The sequence below is a fragment of the Agaricus bisporus genome (genome assembly GCF_000300575.1).
Source record: "Agaricus bisporus var. bisporus H97 unplaced genomic scaffold AGABI2scaffold_7, whole genome shotgun sequence".
Lineage (NCBI taxonomy): Eukaryota > Fungi > Basidiomycota > Agaricomycetes > Agaricales > Agaricaceae > Agaricus > Agaricus bisporus.
Window position 1 is genome coordinate 1,665,221 of NW_006267370.1, and position 17,935 is coordinate 1,683,155.

The window sequence follows — 17,935 nt, forward strand, 5'->3', positions numbered from 1 at the left end:
TAAATATAAAAAGTGTCAATCTCAGGTTGATCAGTGATCTTTGTATCAAATCCACATGACCAAGGACCAAACCCAGGCCGAGCTCTCGGATGAATATTCGTTGCGGCATTTCGGATCAATAACTCGCTAAGTTGTGAAAACAAAGAGTTAATTCCAAACTAAGGCTTTTACAACTGGCGAGCCTGTACTTGTACTATAGCTAAGGAGAACTGAGTCATATACTAGGAGAACGAGTCAAAAGGATTTGTTGTACATTGATAGAAGAAAATAGGTTGAGTCACAGTACGAGTCGTTACGAGTCAACGGACAGGATTCGGTTCATAACACTCATCGAGGTAGTCTTGGTCCTCTTGGATCTACACTTCTGAGAATACATTGCTGAATAAGATTCTCTGTTCATTGGAGATGTTATGAACTATGTGACCTTTTCACATAGGCGGCCAGACTATGACTCGATTGTCATTATGGTACTCATTATTATGTCTATATCCCATCGACGACAAATCACAACTCAATCAATCTCCCATGAGACCTACCCATACCAGACTCATACCCTCCAAAGGGCCCGGCGAGGACCCCATCAATATTATCGTTCGCTTCTCTGTCACACATCAATGCATCACTCGGCATCAAGGCAAATCCAACCTGACCTTGGAGGGCAACCGTATACGCCTAACTCCTGATCCGCTGTCATCGTCGGAGGTCGTATATATAGTGCCCGATGGTCTATTGAAACTGTATACCATGAGGGTTTATCGATGCCGGATAGTAAAGTGGGGTATTATTGAAACGCGGGACAATTCAGTTGAATGTGGATTGTTGCCCGTTGTAAGGCAACATCTGGATCTCAACCCCTAACTCCAAGTTGATCAAGATTAGTACAAGAATCAAGTTGAACTTGCGTTCAAGGATCCGGTGCGTGCACTTGAGATTGCGTTGGACGCAGTAGAATCACTACTACTGTGCTATTTATTACGTGCGGCCGTGCAGCAACAGTGGAAGCACGTTCATCCAGTCTATGAGGGATATTGCCTCGTCATTGTGAATATCGATTTCTTGGGTTGTTGATTCGAGTCTGTATTCTCTTCAAGGCATCCAATCTTAAGAAAACGTGATACTTAGCAAGTGGAGCCTCAACGACAAAGTTAATCTCGTTTGAAATTCCCATGATGTGTATTGATTGAGTGAACGACAGTAATTTCCCTAGACATGGAGTAGGAGTGGCATAACTTACACAGAGAACGTCACAAAATCAGAGGTCAATGAGGTGGTTGCCACAGTGTTCTAGTATGTTGAACAGTCCATGGAAAAGTATGATTATGTTCTTGCTATGGAGGGGCCAGTGATTCTGATGCGCTTAACAAACAGTTAATATTTGGGTTCCTCTGTGGCGCCGCATGTTTTCCACCCACGTCCACCAGTAATACTTAAACCTCAATTAGAGCACGTTCGTGAGTTTTCAGCGCTTCAGCCTTGAACCGGCCTGGAATCACCGCGAATTCGCCTTAATAGCCGCACGTTACCTCTATCGGAACGATTTTCTTGACGTCATGATCATTTGATGAACAGCGCTGGAGTTGGTGTTGATAGCTCGGATGCTCTCCACGTTGATTTCACTTAGGGATTGAATAAGGTAATGGAATGAGAAAGTGTGGGAGAAGATTTGTGGAGGCACTGTCACTGTTTCTACATGAACTCGTCATGCTATGGTCCGAGGCTATCCACTGATTGATTGACACCTTCCTTGAGGTTTGCTGAATTTACGTTGATTACAGCCACGTTGGAACGGCCTTGCTCGCTTCTGCCTCCGCAGTAAGAAGCACCCAGAAAAGTTACCAGCTATGTAAAGCTCAAAATAGATGTGACATCTCGGAAGCCCATTGAACTTCTCATTCTTTTGTTCCCTCACTTGTTCGAACTTATCTACAAATGCTGCGTTAGGCCAGTGCTTTGCGCGGTTATGGCCAAAAGGCGATGTGCTTGTTGTGTCTGATTGGGTAACGATATCTTTATACAGGCACCAATTCTGGTATTTTGGGATCACACGCAGCACAGCGCCACACCAGTTGATATAAATAAGATGCCAGGAGGTTCGTTGTCCCCTCTTCACTCCCTACAGAAATGTCTTCCCCCAAGTCAGCAACCACCGTCCAACCTAGGGCCTCAATGGATATGTGTACGTCTTGCTCAATCCATCAGGATTTGAATGCGTTCCGAACGTAGACTCTTGACCCTCTTCTCTGTCGATAGCCGTCATGAACCCGGCACCAGTTGCTCCTAAGAATTTGGAAGAGGGACAAGAATCCGCCCACCACCAACACAAAGCTTCCCGCTTTCGAGGTGGAGGTGGCGCCAAGGTTTGGACTAGGCGATTATTACGGTACGAATTGCCACTTACCTCTGTTCTGAATAGGATTGCCTGTTGGGCATGCTAGCTTGTTTCATCTGTTGCGGTGAGTCTCTTGTTATTAAACATACTACCATGTGATTTTGATTGGTCCATCGACAGAATGTTGCGAGGTAAGACACTCAACATCGTCCTAGCGCTGTTTTATGTGTTTCTAACATGTTTCATCATAGGGGTGCTGCGAATGCCTTGCCGATATCGTCTGTAAGTTTGTTTCGGCATTTGTCCAAACGTCAATATCTCAAAATATGTGTGTATTTTTAGGCTGCCCATGCGAAATGTGTTGTTAAGTTATGCCTCACATCGAGTACTCTATATGCTTCACTGTATCTCGGAATAACAATTCGCGCATCGCTTTCGACTTGCTCTCATTATGCTCATGGAATGTGTGTTACTGGTCACATGGGGAAGAGGCTATGAACGTATCGGCTTCTCTCCTGACTTTTTCACTGTCTAAACACAGCTACGGCGTTCGATAAGTCTCTTCCGACAATCAACTGGGATTTTAGTCCCTGCACTCGATAATCATCCACACAATCTTCTATGACAGGTATTACGACGGTCATTTTCACCTAACAGGCCACGCCACTATCGAATATATATATAAATATACCTATAGAGATCCCAAGATGAAAAGGAGTTAAAAGAAAGAGGCATACGAGATAGACGCAAAATCTACAAGATCCAAAGTGTCCCATCTATAATCCCACCCGACAACGGACAAAGAAAGAAAAAGGGGAAATCTATGGAGGAAAATAAATGATCATGAGTCATTCAATGAAAGAAATATTAGTACCCTTCTAAGTATCATATCAAGTTTTTATGTCATGGAGGATCGTAGTTCCATCTAAAATAATGCGAGATTGATAATTTTCTCGTGAATACGGGGTTGAGGTGGGGGTATTGCAGTCTATATCCAAAAAAAAAGTTTGAAACCGGGAAGATAATGATAAACTACGATAACAGTTCAAATGAAAAGAAGGATATCAGAAAACTGTAACATGACAGATGCCATAGCGAAACTAGTGACGGACGCCACGCAGCTCTGAAGACAAACAAATGAGCCAGAGTTAGTCTCACAGTGAAAAAGAGAAGAAAGAACGAAAATGAACATACGATGTGTTGGGTGGAACTTGAGTTATATCAACATCGAACACTGCAACTAATCCATCCACTGAGTTGATTCCGTCAACTCCAACACTGATATTATGGTTGATACCATAATTCGTGTCTTCGAGGTAACCGGAAAGGTATGAGATGTCGGTTTTATATGTATACCCTTCGGATGAGGTAGACCCGGAATATGTTGTGCCGTTTGTGAGATTGAGGGTAGGTATTGACGACTGGGTGATATTGCCCACTAGCCAATCCCTGTGATTGTCGCATCATCAGAATCATCAGAAAAAAGGTTGATAGAAGTTATAACTTACCGGCCCAAATTGTATCCATTAGGAATGATGTCATGTTGTTCTATTGTCAATCACAGAGTCAGGATAAGCACATCCGGTATCAGGTAGTGAGTGAAATGAGTATGCACTTACGAGCAATTGGTTTTTCATATGATGCGGCCAGAAATATCGCGCCACTATTACCGTCCGCTTTGACGTGAGCTTCTCTTGCTTAATAGTTCATATGGGGTAGACATACCTGTTGACTTGAGGACCGTCCTGTATCCAATACCGGAAATGATTCCCCCCCTGAATGGTCTCCTTACACGCGCCTAACTCTGGATCACCGTAATTCCACCTGATAACGGCAGTTTCATTCTCTTGTCAATCGCGTTAGACCCAAAAAGAATCTCAACGGTATTGAGAACACACGTACTGAAGTCATGCCCATCTCCGAGGTTAGCAGCTTGGTGCACACTTTCACGTTGACCGAGGCATTCACCAGAAAAGCCTAGTGACCTGAAGATGAAAGAGATGAATAAGTTGTGACATCCATTGATACACATGATAGATAGAAGCGCGCACTGAAAATAATTCTGAAGTCCACCGTCACTCGGAGAGTCGACTAGCACACGGGAGTCCGAGTTACCACTGATGATGATGTTTAGAGGCTCCCCTTGCCCCATTGGATAAGTCACTGGAATTTTCTAAGCATCTTGTAGCATAAATGTACTGTTCCCGCTTGTCAGGGTTCAAGCAACGTACCGTCAGCATACTCCCTCCATTAGATGTCGGAATCCCATATCCTAAGGGTGGCACGTTGCGCTCTGAGCGTTTAACCCAAGCAACAAGCGTCTCCTCTGAGCCACAACTCCGGCAAGCTGGAAAATCACATAACGAGGGTGTAGAGGCTATTAGCACAACAGATGGCAGTAGAAAAGCATTTGAGCGCATCGTTTGCGACGACGAAGGCGAGAAAGGAGCGGAAAGGATGTAAAGCGAAGAGAATACAGTTAAAGCAAGGAAACGGTGTTGAGGGCATATTATGTAAGAAAGTCTATTGTGCTGCGGCGCGTCACATCGGCAACAAAAAGCTACATTCTGGGCATAATACAACTTCTAGTCATTTATCTCGAGATCTCCATATGGCTTCGCTTTGAAAAACGACTCGTCGAAGTGGTGTACACGAACAAATCCGTCTTCCCCTCCTGAAGCATACCCAGTACCGGCAGGATGCACAGCAATTCTGAAAAAAAAAAATATAAAAGACCCGTCAAAGCAGGAACAAAACTGGGTTGATGGACGCGCACGTATTGACAGGACCAAAATGACCCTTGACGCGGCCAACTTCCTCCTCAAAGATCTTGTGCCAGAAACGCGTCTCAAATTTACCTTGACGCGCTGCAGTCGTAGTGACACTCATTGCCTCTTGTCCACCGCCCAAAAGTACCTATCGATCGACGTTTTGTCAGACGTGCGCTTGTTATCTGTTGTAAAGGAGATATCATGCTCACATATGGGCGATTTGGCATGAGTGCGGCACTGTTTAGTGGGGTTTCTGTCGGGAAAGTCTTGAGGACTTGAAGAGTTTTGGCATCATGTATCTGAAAGAATTCATCAGCTGTGGTACGGACGTAGAAAAGTAGAACGTTACTCACTCGGGCCGATTTGTCTTTGCTGCTTGTAATGCAATAAGTCCGATCTTTGCTGAACTGCAGATCCGTCACAGCCTCTCCGTGAGCACGCTCGTTGTTGTGCAGCTCCTCTCCACTCTTCACATTGAATAGAGCCACTTTTCCAGATTCGTGACCAGTAAAAATCACGTTCGACACATTTGTGAAAGCGCAAACGGTTGCTTTTGAACCAATTGGATTGAAATTATACAACGGCTCTTTTGACTCTGTATTGTTGCGAGAAGGGATTTATACGGGGCATGTTATAAAGTGAATGAAATGGCTCACGGTTTGTACCATCCCCATCCCGATTGATTTTGAAAGTTCGTATCGCACACTGATAGCCCATGCGCTGTTCAGTGATACACACAACCCGTGTTCCATCATCGTTGAAAGCTACTCGCTTCACAGCTGTAGGAAACTCCCAGGTGAAGAGGTTTTTGCCGGTCTGAACAGACCATAGTCGTAGTGTGTTATCGGCAGCGCCGGACACCATGAATTTGCTCTCCGCTACACTCCATACAGAACAGGGAGAAGGCCGGAGAAAATGATAGGAAGGATGAGCATAATACCAAAACAGAATATCACAAAAAATAAACGCACGATCAACATCCAAAGTCCACACCGTCCCATTATTTCCGTCATACGTCCCTAACCTCTCCCCGTTATGTGAGAACCAAACATTGATAATATTGTCCTTGGAACATGAGAATAATAGATCCCCTTCAAGGTTAAACTTGATCTGCGTTAGTGACCGCTCATGACCTTGAAGCGCAATCCAGATATATCGTGATTAGCTAAAGGGTAGAAATGATGAAAATTTGCCGGGGTTGAGAAGACTCACCTTGAAGTAGGATCGGCCGCTGTAATTCAAGACTGGTTTATTTCTCTATAGAAGAAAACTGATGACCAGCTACGCACCATTCTGCAAGGTAATACGGTTCTGTTGTGAAGACCATCACCGCTGATTTGATTTTTCTTGACCCACGTGACGCGATTGCCTTATACGTACCTGCGCACCTATAGCTCTATTCTGACATTGTTCCAAATTTTCGTAACAAAATCATCTGGCTGCTTCTTAAAAATATTGGGTGTATTGCAATGCAATGGCTCAAAGATATTGTAACGAAAATCGATATTGTTCCGCTCACAAGCCTCTGAGGTTCATGTATTACATAATTCTGAACACTCTTGTCTTCAAGTCTTCTTGACCTGTCAAGATGTCGTACGCATATTCTAATGGCCCAGCACTCCAGGCCTTCAACTGTACGCACCGTCTTCCTTGATGTACGCACCAGTCTCTGACGTTAATGTCGATCAACAGATGCTCGCAAGTGGTTCACTCTCCTGTCTCTCGGCACCTCCCCGCTCCTTTTCTTCATAAACGCACCCTTCGGGCGTTTCTCTCCAAAATCTGACAGCCTATTCGTCGTTGATGGTCCGTATAGTATGAAATTTGAGTACAATACGCGTTTGCTGAAATCTATCCAGGAAGAAAGGCATGGATAGTGATGGAGATTGTGTCTCCTATCGCGTTCATCTACTCACTGAAGTCTGCTTTCCTGAATCAGTCAAACCCTGGATTGCCGAGTATATCGTCTCCGAGGGGCATTCTTGCCGCACTCTACCTTATACATTACGCCAACCGGGCTATCATCTCGCCTCTTCGTACTCCTTCACGTTCCAAGCAACACATCATCGTGTCCTTATCCGCTATCTTCTTCAACATACTCAATGGCTCCCTGATGGGATCGTATCTATCCAGCCCATTCACCCTCATCTGGTTGCAGTCTCCTGAGTTCACTCAACGCGTCCAGTTCAAAGTGGGTTTGGCTCTTTGGGCCGCTGGCTTCGTTGGAAACATTGTGCATGATGAAATCCTACTGGAACTTCGTCGTAAAGCCAAGACCACAGGCAAAAGTCGAGAACAAAACAATGGTGAACGTAAAGAGGAATATTATGGCATCCCATACGGGCTGCTCTATAGATATATCTCGTATCCCAACTATTTCTGCGAGTGGATCGAATGGATCGGATTTGCTCTCTGTGCTGGACCTTTGCCCTTCCAACCCTCCTCGTTATCGCTTTCAACAATTATTGCACTGTTCTCGCCGGTTCAGCTGTTTTCGACCATCAAGAACGTCATTAACGAGCCTGCTGCCAACTTTGCGCCGAGCCTATCCCCTCCGTGGATTTTTGTTTTGAGCGAGATTGTGTTGATGCTTCCTCGCGCGTATAAGGGGCATCTTTGGTACAAGTCAAAGTTTGGTGATAGCTACCCTAGAGAGAGGAAGGCTGTTGTACCGTTCGTTTTGTGAGTACCATCAACTTTCGATGATCCATTTTGTCTTACGATCTTCGAAGGTGATCAGTGATTCCATGTTCATAATATGTTTATTTCTTAAATTTATTTTAAGCTCTCGTGCATAAACAGTCCTCTCTACAGAATACTGTTCGAGTGGAAGTCAGAGGCGAGATGGCCGAGTGGTCTGAGGCGCCAGACTAGGGACTAGAGCAATCGTTTGCTCAAACCTTCCTCTCTGAGGAATCTGGTCCTCCGGGGCGTGGGTTCGAATCCCACTTTCGTCAAATCTTTTTGACTTTTTCATGGTTTTTCCTCCGTCGTCTTGTTTGCGCTTATTTCTTGAAAGTCTGATGAATACAGATCTAACAGCCTAATGATGCACCGTTTCGACAAACTCGGGTCAAAATACCAAATACGTTCTTCGTTGTCAAACTCAAGGATAAAGAAATACCCATCTTGCTTTCTTTTCTCTATATACTCCCCCGTACTCCTGCACATCCTCAACTTTCGTATTACATGAGGCTACGAATTCTTTGAACGATTCGTGGGTCTCCACACCGAGTTTATACATAGGCCACATCACATGGCTTGATCAATGTCAATGCTCGAAGCCGTTCAAGTTAAGCAAAGTGATTGGTAGCCCCCATCAGATATCCTCTTTGATAATCGGCTATCATGATCACTTTTTACGACTTGGCTTCAAAAGACTCAATTAAAACTTGGTCCATCAATACATGGAAGACTCGGTAAGCAATCAATTTCCACGAGAGTCGTAAGGTCCATATTGATGTTATGTTTAATTTATAGATATGTCCTAAACTTAAAGCAGCTTTCATACAAGACCGTCTACCTTGAGTTCCCCGATATTAAGGGCGTACTCCAGCAGGCCGGCGCATCACCCACTATTGACATACTAGACGGAAATCCCGTCTACTCATCCCCCACCATCGTCGACGACGCTACCGGGACAGCTATCTGCGACTCATTCAAAATTGCTCAATATCTCGATAAACAGTATCCCGATACACCCAGGGCATTCCCTCCTGGAAGCGAGGCTTTGCAAGCAGCTTTTTATGATCAGTTCCTAAAGATGTTTCTTGTCTTCGCGCCTGTTCTTATTACCAAAACTCCTAGTGTTTTGAATCCTGTCTCATATGACTATTATCATCGTGCTCGGGAGGTAATGTTTGGGAAACCATTCGAGCAGATTATGCCTGTTGGAGAGGAGCTTGAACAACTTTGGAGGAAGACGAAAGAGTTTTTCGATTTGTTGGAAGGGTGGTATGAAAAGAGTGGTGGACCGTATTTTATGGGTGGTATACCGTCGTTTGCGGATTTTGTTGTTGGTAGTATGGTTCTGTCGCTCAGGATTTTCGATGGGGAAGATGGGAAAGACTGGAGAAGAGTATCAGTATGGAACGATGGGAGATGGGTGAGGTTGTTGAGGGATTTGGAAAAATATGCGAGTACAGATGAATAGATTAAATGACTCCTGCCGACCTTCTTCGAGTACCATGCTTTTAGTCAAGATCTGAAGTGTGCACCTATACTTAGACTATGCAATGGGCGGTAAGTTCCGTGTTCTACTTGATGAACACCAAAGTAGTACAGACGAAATGAGTCACTGGTGACTCATTTCACTGACGGTAATGATATACATCAAAGTATCATCTTTGTCTTTGAACCATGATCACTCTCTACGACCTCGCCGCCAAAGATCCAATTAAAACATGGTCTCTAAACGTATGGAAAGTTCGGTAAGCACTTTGCCCCCTTCAAAATATTTTATCAGTTGAAGAATAACTTTTAACAGATACATCTTGAACTTGAAGAAACTTCCTTATAAAACCATTTATCTCGAATTCCCAGACATCGCAAGGGTACTTCAAGAAGCAAATGTACCACCTACTTTGAAACGAGATGGAAGTCTTGGTTGCACAGTTCCCTCCATCGTCGATGATTCTACCGGAATCGCCGTCTCTGACTCATTCAAAATCGCTGAATATCTGGATAAGCAATATCCGGATACACCACAAGCTTTCCCTTCAGGAAGCATCGCTTTACAAGCCGCTTTTTATGCTCAATTCAGTCGACTGACCCGCGGCCTCTCACCACTCATCATTACCAAAATTCCCAACATACTCAACCCCGTCTCTTTTGAACATTTTCATCAGACCCACAAGGGTGCACCTGGAGGTCATGGTTTGGTAGCTCTCACAGGAGAGCAACTTGAAGAATTTTGGAAAAAAGCTAAAGATATGTTTGATGTGTTGGATGGATTTTACGCTAAGAGTAGTGGACCATTTTTTATGGGAGAGATTCCCTCGTTTGCGGATTTCATCTTGGGCGGTGTATTTCAGGAGATGAAGATACTTGGGGATGGAGACAGGATCATGGGATTGAATGATGGTCGATGGGGGAGACTCATGGTGGATTTGGAACAATATGCGAGCACAGAGAATTAGGTTCGGAGGAGTAACTTCGTATTCGATATGTGAACGCCAAATATATTAGCTGAGGTCTCTGATTTGGTTAAGCAGGTCAAGGCCATTCAAATCCGTTGGCGAGCAACAAGGTTAATAGCGCTGGTAGACTTATTTTTGCTCTCGATCTAAAAATAGCCAAGTACACGCGCGCATCATTTCTTCATATTCCTCTTCTCCAAGCTCTTCTCACTCCTGACCCTCCCTTTCTTCTTAACCAAATCCTTCTTCTTGCCACCAGCACCAGAACCATCCATAGTCGCTGTCATCGTTGCTTTCCTCACTCTCTCCCGTCGCCGATGCTTTTTCTCCGGATCACGAATTGACGAATCCGCTGAACCCATATTCATCCTTGCTTTCTTCTTTGCCAACCTCCTAGCTACCCGATCCGCATCTGATGCTTTAGCTTGTTTACGCTGCTCCTTTGATAAATGAGCAAGTTTCGTTCCGAGTGACGGATCGCCTTTGGGTATTTCAACTGTTTCCCTTGTTGTAGTCGTTGTTCGTGGAGGTTTCTTGGACTGAGAAGCATGCTTTGATTCTGATTTACTAGACTCCTTTTGGGATTTGGATGAGGATGATGTCGAGGATTGGGAGAGTTTGGATTTGATAGCGGAGGATAATTTACTTCCTTGAATGGTTTTACACTTGTTGACTCTGAGTTTACGTTTCGCGAATTTGAGTTGGTCAGGTGAGAATGTCAATAGTGTGTCAACACATTCACGGTCCTGCATCAACGTCAGTGAAAATTAGTTTTGTTCAGTGAAAAAAATCATAGAACTTACGATGAATTGAACATAAGCAAATCCTTTACCCAATTGTGTTTCTTTATCCTTGATAATCCTAACACGTTTAACCCAAGTATGGGGTTTCTTTTCAGTCGATTCCTCGTCTGTTTCCCGTGGTGGTGGATCGCCACGTTCCGTTGTCATAAGATTTTCAAAGAATAAGCGTAGATCTCCTTCTTCCGACGTGAAATCCAGATTACCAACGAACAGTGTGCATTTCGGGTCTGCGTCACTGAAAGATCCGACCTCGCCTTCTTCTTCTCCATCGGCAGTAGCACTAATTTTCGCCTTTTGACCAACAGAGTCAACACGAATAATCCTATCCATAAACACACTCCCATCAGCCTTCTTTACGACCTCTTTCGCAGCAATGAAAGGATCCATGACAGGATCTAGAGGCGGTAAATTTTTGGGTCTGGAATCTTGAGGGATGGGATACGCGAAAACGATATAAGCGTGTACGGTAGCAGCGGTACTGTGGAATTCTTGATTGATGAATGCGATTCTCTTCTTTTGACTTGTATTGAGGAATTGTTTCTCGTCTGGTTTTGGATCATCGGTGGATTCTTTGGTTTTCCAGGATGATGCTCGTGTGCGGTCGTGATCGCGTTGAGAAGGATTTTTATGTGTTGATATATCTGAGGTGGCGGTGGTGGTAGAGAGGTTGGATGTGGGTGTGTTGAAAGGTACTGAACGGAAGCGGGTGGATTCTATCTTGGCCGAGGGGATGAACGACAATATATGCCGTTGAAGCTTCTTTTGCATTGGCTATACCGAAACACATACATTATTAATCTAAAGACAGGAGGAGAAAAAAATTGAACGCACGCGTTTTTGGGCAACTTGAAGGGGTAGATTTCCAACGAATATTGTTCGCCGGTCTTTTTGTGCAGGTGTTTCGTCAGAAGGAACGTATTTTTGCTTCGATCCACGACCAGATTTGGATTTTGACTTGTCGGTAAGAGATTCATGGACGAGTGTGGAAGAATCAGCCTCCGAATCGTTATCATCGTCGTCTACCTCTTTTCCATGAAGGTCAGAAGCGTCTGCTTTTTCCTCTTGCTCCTTGGACTTTTGTTTTTTCGGTTTTGAATCAAGAGTAGGTTTTGTTCGTTTAACAGCTACCTCCGGTTGCGCTTCTATTTTCCGCTTTTTCGTTGTGATCGGGGTCACGTCTGATGCTGGCTTTGATTACTATGTCAGTTCTAGTTGAGAGCATTAGAATAACGGCGCACGTGGGATTTGAACAGTGCATCGAGTTCAGAGTCGACATTTGTCGTTTTCTTAAGGAGAAGGGACGAGAGCATTGTCGCGGCAAAAACGGAGGTATTGCAAATGAAATCTGACATGTGTTCTGGTCACGTGTGATGGCATCAATATTCATCCGAAAAGATTCTTTTGAGCTCGGAGGCTGTAGAAAAGAATTCGAGTATTTGTGGTGAGAGAGTTGTCGACTAGAAGCCTGGTTGATGAGCCCAGAAGAGTTTGTGTCCTGAGGCGGAGGCATATGGTATGTTTTGATGGGAATGATCAACTTTGTCTCCGTCTTACTTTCGCTCTTACAAATGGCGGCAATAGCCCCGCGCGTTTCCATTCTCTGGTCCGATACCCCCATGAACAATAATCATCTCGACGACGACAGCGTCGACGTCGAAGAGCAACGGTCTCTCGTCGACTCGGACGACGGGCTCGACGATGAGCGCACTCCTGTGGGTCCTCTTTGAACTCGGTACCTCTGCTGGGCCTAGCCTTATGGCACCGTCAGCTCGACAAGACAATCGATAGAATAGGCATGGGCACCTACCAATGGGCTCTCCTCTCCCTCTGCGGCTTCGGTGTGTCTCATTTGTGCTCTTATGACAATTCAGATTCAGACTGACAAAACTACCAGGTTGGATGGCTGATAATGTACTCGCCTTATCGCTCTGGGCAGCACCTGCTTATACTCATGTATCTATCTAGATGTGGATCCAAGCCATAGCAATTATCCTTCCCCGCGTACAGCAACACTATTCTGGTACAATTCCTCCATACCGCCTCCAATGGAAGTGCTGACCCCCCCACGCTTCCAGTGCCCGATAGCTATATTGGTAGCGTATCCTCCTCCATGTTCGCTGGCATGATGCTGGGCGCAGTGGGCTGGGGTACCTGTGCGTCTCCCCCTCCTCCTTTTGCGCCGCCGTCGAACTCATATTCGCAGGTTCTGACCTTCTGGGTCGCAGTACAGCGTTCAACGCCACGCTCTTCTTCACCTCCATCTTTGGTTTCGTTGCATCCCTGGTAGATGGATTCATTCCCCTCTGCATAGCCTTGTTTTTCCTCGGTACGGCTGTTGGCGTACGTCATTGCTCTTCATCACTTCCACCTGCCACGCGTGACGCTGTTCTATTCTAGGGCTCAATGCCAACTGACGGCACACTTTTACTCGAACACATGCCAAAAGAAAAACAATACCTCGTCACCGCGCTCTCCATTTTCTTTTCATTTGGTTCCGTCCTCTCCGCATTCGTTGCGCTAATCGTCCTTCCTGGGAATTCATGTCCCAGTAATAGTTCTTCAGCTCCAGCATCAGTCTTGGGTTTGACAGATTTGGTTGATTGTGACGTGGGGACGCAGAATAGGGGGTGGAAATACTTGCTGATGACTCTGGCGTTGATAGTACGTTAGATCCTTTCCTTCCCCAATATTCGTTTGGCACCTCCATGGGTAAGCATGGACGGGCCAGATCGGTATTCCCATGCCAATTCTCCCTTATCTCTATCCCCTCGTGGCCTTCAACTCGCCGTTCTCGACGAACTGTTATCCCGCTTTACCCATTTAACCCGTGTATCTACAGACACTATCCATGTTCCTCGCTCGCATGGTCCTCTTTCGCCTTCACGAATCACCTCGTTATCTCGTACACGCCGGTAGACCCCTGGAAGCCGTCAAATCACTGAAAATGATTTCGAAATTCAATGGATCGGATTTGGAAATCGAATTGGACGATGTGGCTGATCATCATCCTGCTACTACAACAACTACAACTTCAGCGCTTCCGCCTTCGCAGTCATTATTGCATGCACGACCAGATTCGACTGTTATCACTGGACCCATGGATGATAGGAAAGTTGACGAGAGAGTTGTGTTTGATGCTGGCGACGAAGCTGCTGGTAATGCTGGTTCAAGTTCGCCGACGAAGAATAGTACCGATAGATCAACACTCGTACCTTCATATGACGCTGTCGGTGAAACGGCCTCAAACGTCCTCGAAGGTCATTCTTTCATAACCCCTCTCCTCTCCAACAAAGATATCCTCCCTCGGGAAATTCCGAAAAGATCAAATTCTGATAACGAGGATGAATATAAACCCAATCTGGGTTCGTCTTTCAGTCGGAGAAGGAGTGGTAGTGGTGGGAGTAGTCTTAATAGGAGGTCGTCGATGTATGGATATAAGAGGAAGTGTTCGATGTTACCGAGGGGGGCGAGGAAACCTTTGGCGGCGTGGTGGGATCGAGTTAGTATGGTTCTCGAACCGGAATGGTTTAGGACTACGGTGTTGGTGTGGGCTGTGTGGGGTTCTATGTCCCTAGGTGAGTTATCCATACGTTTAAACTTGAATTGATCGTTTCTGAATGAGGTTTTCTTTTCTTTTGTAGCGTTTACGATGTTCAATGTGTTTTTACCTAAACTTTTAGAATTGGGTCCTTCGTCGGGAGAAGTGGCTAAGAAGACTTTAGAAGATAATTTATGGGATGTGATGATTTTTACTATTGGTGGAACACCTGGAGCTATTGTACGTCTCATCCATCCCCCGCTTACAAAAAGATGCGCATATACTTATTTCCAATCAATTTTTTCTTTATAGCTCGGGGCTTGGCTCATTGAATCATCGCTCGGTAGACGATTATCACTCGCCGCGAGTACATTTATAACGGCCGTGTTTTGTGTGGTGTTTATTATGGTTGAATCGACTTGGGCTGTGAGGTTAAGTACTATGGGAGTTAGTTTAAGTGCTACTGTGAGTCCCCCTTTCCCCCCTTTCTTTGTTGGTCTTGAATGTATGACTAATATGATGGATTATGAAGGCAATGTGGGCGGTGTTATATGGTTGGACACCAGAGATATTCGGAACGAAAGTACGAGGTACAGCATGTGGAATAGCTTCTGCTCTATCAAGAATGTACGTATCCCCTCTCCTCTCCTCTCACTATCACCCTAACACATCCTTTTCTTTTTCTTTTGGTTTTTGGATAGTGGAGGAATGATTGCACCTTTATTAGGAGGTACACTTTTGATGATAAGTAGAGCTGTACCGGTTTATACGTCTGTGGGTGTGTTTACGGTGGCTGGGATTTGTGTTTTGTTGTTGAGGGAGGGGGAGGGTGCGAGTTTTGATAGGACTGGGAAGGGGAGGAGGAGAGCGACGAAAGTTGTGGTTCATTAGACTTCACTTTTCTGTTTTATTTTTTTAGTCTTTTTCCGGTTTGAAATGGACTTTCATAACTCACCCTCAGAGGGTGAGTTGTGATTACGTATGTAGCTTATAGTTTGTAGGTGTGAGTTCTGGTTATTGACGGGGAGAGGAGGGTTCTGTACATGTGTAGCAGGGATAACTAGAGAGCGAGGCTTATGATTCATAACATATTTTCCTTGGAAACCTCATTGTTGACGTGAAACGTTGATCACTCAATTACGGAATTATCTCTTTGTTGTGTATTTTTAATTTTATAAATTGCAAGCCTGGCCGGAGTTTCAATGTAGGCTTCCGTCGTGTTTGTGACAAAGAAAGATTGGTCTTCCCTCCAATACTCGAGTATTTACATAGCAGACGGGGCCATGGATCAGCAAATCATATAGTGGTATGACTTGACTTCCTCAAAATTCTCTTAGGAAATGCACTCTCAAGATACCCTCTCAGATAACCCTATATTGATGAATTCACACTGTCCAAAGATCCGATCAATCTCGACTGCTTCTGACAACGTGCACGTAATCAGTACCACGAACCGACAAACTATTGTTCTAGATTTGTTCCAAGCCCACGGGGGACATGGGTACACCTTAAAAAAGATCTCTCGGATGCCTCTCCTTTGTTCTCTTCAGACCGTTTACAACTTTCCTATGATCCACCAACTTTGCTCATCTTCATGCTTCTTAACTTGATTTCTTCTGTATCGGGGCTGTTCAAACCATTCTCGCGTTGCATTCATCGGTTCAAAGACGAGACAGGGAAATCGCCGGAAACAACCGTTGAACCTGAGAGCAAACCCACAGATGGTAAGAGGATTGTGGGTTCAATTGCATTACCGTTTGACCGATGAAATAGGGGGCGCTATTCATGAAAGTCAAGTCCCCACATTGATGGTGGATTCTGCGCCTACAGGTATGGTGTTGAATGTGTGTTGTCCTGCATTTATTGAATATTGGAATTAGGGGCACATGAAGCACACGAACATCTGGGAGCCCAAGAAACACGCGAAGTTGTAGGAGCCCATGAAGCCCACGAACAAGGAGGGGCACATGAAGCACGAGGACATGAGCCGCTTGCATCTTTCAACAATGCCTCCGGTTTCACTCTCGACAATCTCGTTGCCTTCGATATCCGTAATAGACAATTTATTCAAAATATCCATAATCATATTATCTCCAAAACGGCAGGTATTTTGCTCTTTTTCTACTAGTCCGGATGCAAGCTAATGGTTGAGATAGTTCTTCATCAGCTATTCTCTTACACATGCCCAGAGGCGGCAGTTGATTCCAGTGCTCGCGATCCACCTCCTCGTTGTCATCCCGGAACGCGACAACGCATTAAAGCGAGGTTACTACAGTGGCTCCATGACCCGAAGCGATTATGGAAAATGATTTGGCTGTACGGCGCAGCTGGAACTGGCAAATCTGCTATCTCACAAACTTTTTCGGAGGCCGCCGGTGAAGAAGTTCGACTCGGCGCATCCTACTTTTTCTCTCGAACCCAGAACCGTTCCAGTCCAGACCCTCTCATACCGTCTCTCGTATATCAGCTGGCGGTTCGCTTTCCTGACTACGGAGCAATCATTGCGAACGTAATCGGTCACGACCTCACAATTCCCCAAAAATCGCCCCGCACTCAGCTTCGAAAGCTCATTATCGAGCCCTTCACAGAGTTGCTAAGACAAGGCCATCAGGCTGTCGACAAACCCCTGCTCATTGTCATAGATGGTCTGGACGAGTGTCAAGACATAGACGCGCAGCGTGAGATCGTCGAAATGATAGGTGAAATCGTTCGGCTCAAACCCGACCTTCCTCTTTTATGGTTGATTGCGAGTCGACCAGAACCACACTTGCGACCGATCTTCTCGAGAGCGGATTTCTCAATTGACTGCAGCAAGGAAGAATTAGAGATCGATGAAGAAACTAAAGAGGATATTGGTCGCTATCTTCGTGATAGTTTTGACGATATTCTGATCAAGTCTCCCTATGTCACTGCTCCGGTTTGGCCGTCCGAAAAGCAAATCGAAGAAACGATCAGCGTAGCATCGGGGCTTTTTGTCCTTGCCTCTACGATCATACGATATGTTAGGGATTCTCAGGCTCCTGGTGTCGATGGTACTAATCCGATGATTCGTCTCAACAAAACCTTGGAATTCATGCAAGACACCAATCGAGATGACAACCGGAGCCCAGTCACGATTCTTGACATGCTTTACTCTCAAATTTTCGCAGACATCCCAGAAGATGTTCTTCCAAAAACCATGCGAATACTTGCACACGTCACCTACGCCGACCGATTTCCCTTTTCTGATTTCTCGGGAAGAATTCAACTCTTATGCAACTTTCTGCGCATGGAGCAACACGAGTTTTATATTGCAATTCATCACCTTCATTCGGTAATGAAAATACCTCTTCCCGAGGAAGCCTCTTCAAATCACT

The 17,935-nt window shown here is 45.1% G+C and overlaps 9 protein-coding genes and 1 non-coding gene across 10 annotated transcripts; 7 read left to right on the forward strand and 3 right to left on the reverse strand.

The window, feature by feature from the left end:
• Window positions 1-2,106: 2,106 nt before the first annotated feature.
• On the forward strand, window positions 2,107-2,786 carry AGABI2DRAFT_137503 (hypothetical protein). Its single transcript, XM_006462807.1, has 6 exons — window positions 2,107-2,176; window positions 2,251-2,357; window positions 2,414-2,453; window positions 2,510-2,520; window positions 2,581-2,611; window positions 2,672-2,786. The coding sequence occupies exons 1-6, from the start codon at window positions 2,167-2,169 to the stop codon at window positions 2,695-2,697; spliced, it is 225 nt and encodes a 74-aa protein (XP_006462870.1). The 5' UTR covers window positions 2,107-2,166; the 3' UTR covers window positions 2,698-2,786.
• A 697-nt stretch (window positions 2,787-3,483) lies between these two features.
• Window positions 3,484-4,749, reverse strand: AGABI2DRAFT_72772 (hypothetical protein; the record flags this gene model as incomplete). Its single annotated transcript, XM_006462808.1, has 7 exons — window positions 3,484-3,778; window positions 3,838-3,877; window positions 3,949-3,992; window positions 4,055-4,175; window positions 4,232-4,314; window positions 4,381-4,502; window positions 4,561-4,749. 7 exons carry the CDS (start codon window positions 4,747-4,749, stop codon window positions 3,484-3,486), a joined length of 894 nt encoding a protein of 297 aa, XP_006462871.1.
• A 64-nt stretch (window positions 4,750-4,813) lies between these two features.
• On the reverse strand, window positions 4,814-6,406 carry AGABI2DRAFT_193947 (hypothetical protein). The gene is made up of 8 exons (XM_006462809.1): window positions 6,390-6,406; window positions 6,313-6,331; window positions 6,072-6,233; window positions 5,757-5,978; window positions 5,454-5,695; window positions 5,310-5,399; window positions 5,106-5,245; window positions 4,814-5,041 (listed from the first exon to the last, which is right to left on the reverse strand). Exons 1-8 carry the CDS (start codon window positions 6,390-6,392, stop codon window positions 4,915-4,917), a joined length of 1,005 nt encoding a protein of 334 aa, XP_006462872.1. The 5' UTR covers window positions 6,393-6,406; the 3' UTR covers window positions 4,814-4,914.
• A 265-nt stretch (window positions 6,407-6,671) lies between these two features.
• On the forward strand, window positions 6,672-7,911 carry AGABI2DRAFT_224531 (hypothetical protein). Its single transcript, XM_006462810.1, has 4 exons — window positions 6,672-6,734; window positions 6,793-6,906; window positions 6,960-7,782; window positions 7,833-7,911. The coding sequence occupies exons 1-4, from the start codon at window positions 6,689-6,691 to the stop codon at window positions 7,834-7,836; spliced, it is 987 nt and encodes a 328-aa protein (XP_006462873.1). The 5' UTR covers window positions 6,672-6,688; the 3' UTR covers window positions 7,837-7,911.
• A 27-nt stretch (window positions 7,912-7,938) lies between these two features.
• Window positions 7,939-8,057, forward strand: AGABI2DRAFT_t68. Its single transcript has one exon. It is a non-coding gene; the product is annotated as a tRNA-Pro (tRNA).
• Window positions 8,058-8,448: 391 nt separating this feature from the next.
• On the forward strand, window positions 8,449-9,272 carry AGABI2DRAFT_207534 (hypothetical protein; the record flags this gene model as incomplete). The annotated part of the gene is made up of 2 exons (XM_006462811.1): window positions 8,449-8,519; window positions 8,581-9,272. 2 exons carry the CDS (start codon window positions 8,449-8,451, stop codon window positions 9,251-9,253), a joined length of 744 nt encoding a protein of 247 aa, XP_006462874.1. The 3' UTR covers window positions 9,254-9,272.
• Window positions 9,273-9,444: 172 nt separating this feature from the next.
• On the forward strand, window positions 9,445-10,302 carry AGABI2DRAFT_193950 (hypothetical protein). Its single transcript, XM_006462812.1, has 2 exons — window positions 9,445-9,530; window positions 9,587-10,302. The coding sequence occupies exons 1-2, from the start codon at window positions 9,460-9,462 to the stop codon at window positions 10,236-10,238; spliced, it is 723 nt and encodes a 240-aa protein (XP_006462875.1). The 5' UTR covers window positions 9,445-9,459; the 3' UTR covers window positions 10,239-10,302.
• A 51-nt stretch (window positions 10,303-10,353) lies between these two features.
• Window positions 10,354-12,353, reverse strand: AGABI2DRAFT_207537 (hypothetical protein; the record flags this gene model as incomplete). Its single annotated transcript, XM_006462813.1, has 4 exons — window positions 10,354-10,984; window positions 11,042-11,812; window positions 11,873-12,229; window positions 12,280-12,353. Coding segments are annotated over 4 exons (1,775 nt in total), but the record flags the coding sequence as incomplete, so codon positions are not given.
• A 268-nt stretch (window positions 12,354-12,621) lies between these two features.
• Window positions 12,622-15,470, forward strand: AGABI2DRAFT_207539 (hypothetical protein; the record flags this gene model as incomplete). Its single annotated transcript, XM_006462814.1, has 12 exons — window positions 12,622-12,753; window positions 12,810-12,879; window positions 12,936-12,952; window positions 13,007-13,061; window positions 13,117-13,194; window positions 13,245-13,381; window positions 13,439-13,702; window positions 13,881-14,092; window positions 14,165-14,549; window positions 14,892-15,044; window positions 15,112-15,206; window positions 15,281-15,470. Exons 1-12 carry the CDS (start codon window positions 12,658-12,660, stop codon window positions 15,468-15,470), a joined length of 1,752 nt encoding a protein of 583 aa, XP_006462877.1. The 5' UTR covers window positions 12,622-12,657.
• Window positions 15,471-16,618: 1,148 nt separating this feature from the next.
• On the forward strand, window positions 16,619-17,780 carry AGABI2DRAFT_207543 (hypothetical protein; the record flags this gene model as incomplete). Its single annotated transcript, XM_006462815.1, has 2 exons — window positions 16,619-16,684; window positions 16,736-17,780. A coding segment is annotated over exon 2 (894 nt), but the record flags the coding sequence as incomplete, so codon positions are not given.
• Between the last annotated feature and the right edge of the window lie 155 nt (window positions 17,781-17,935).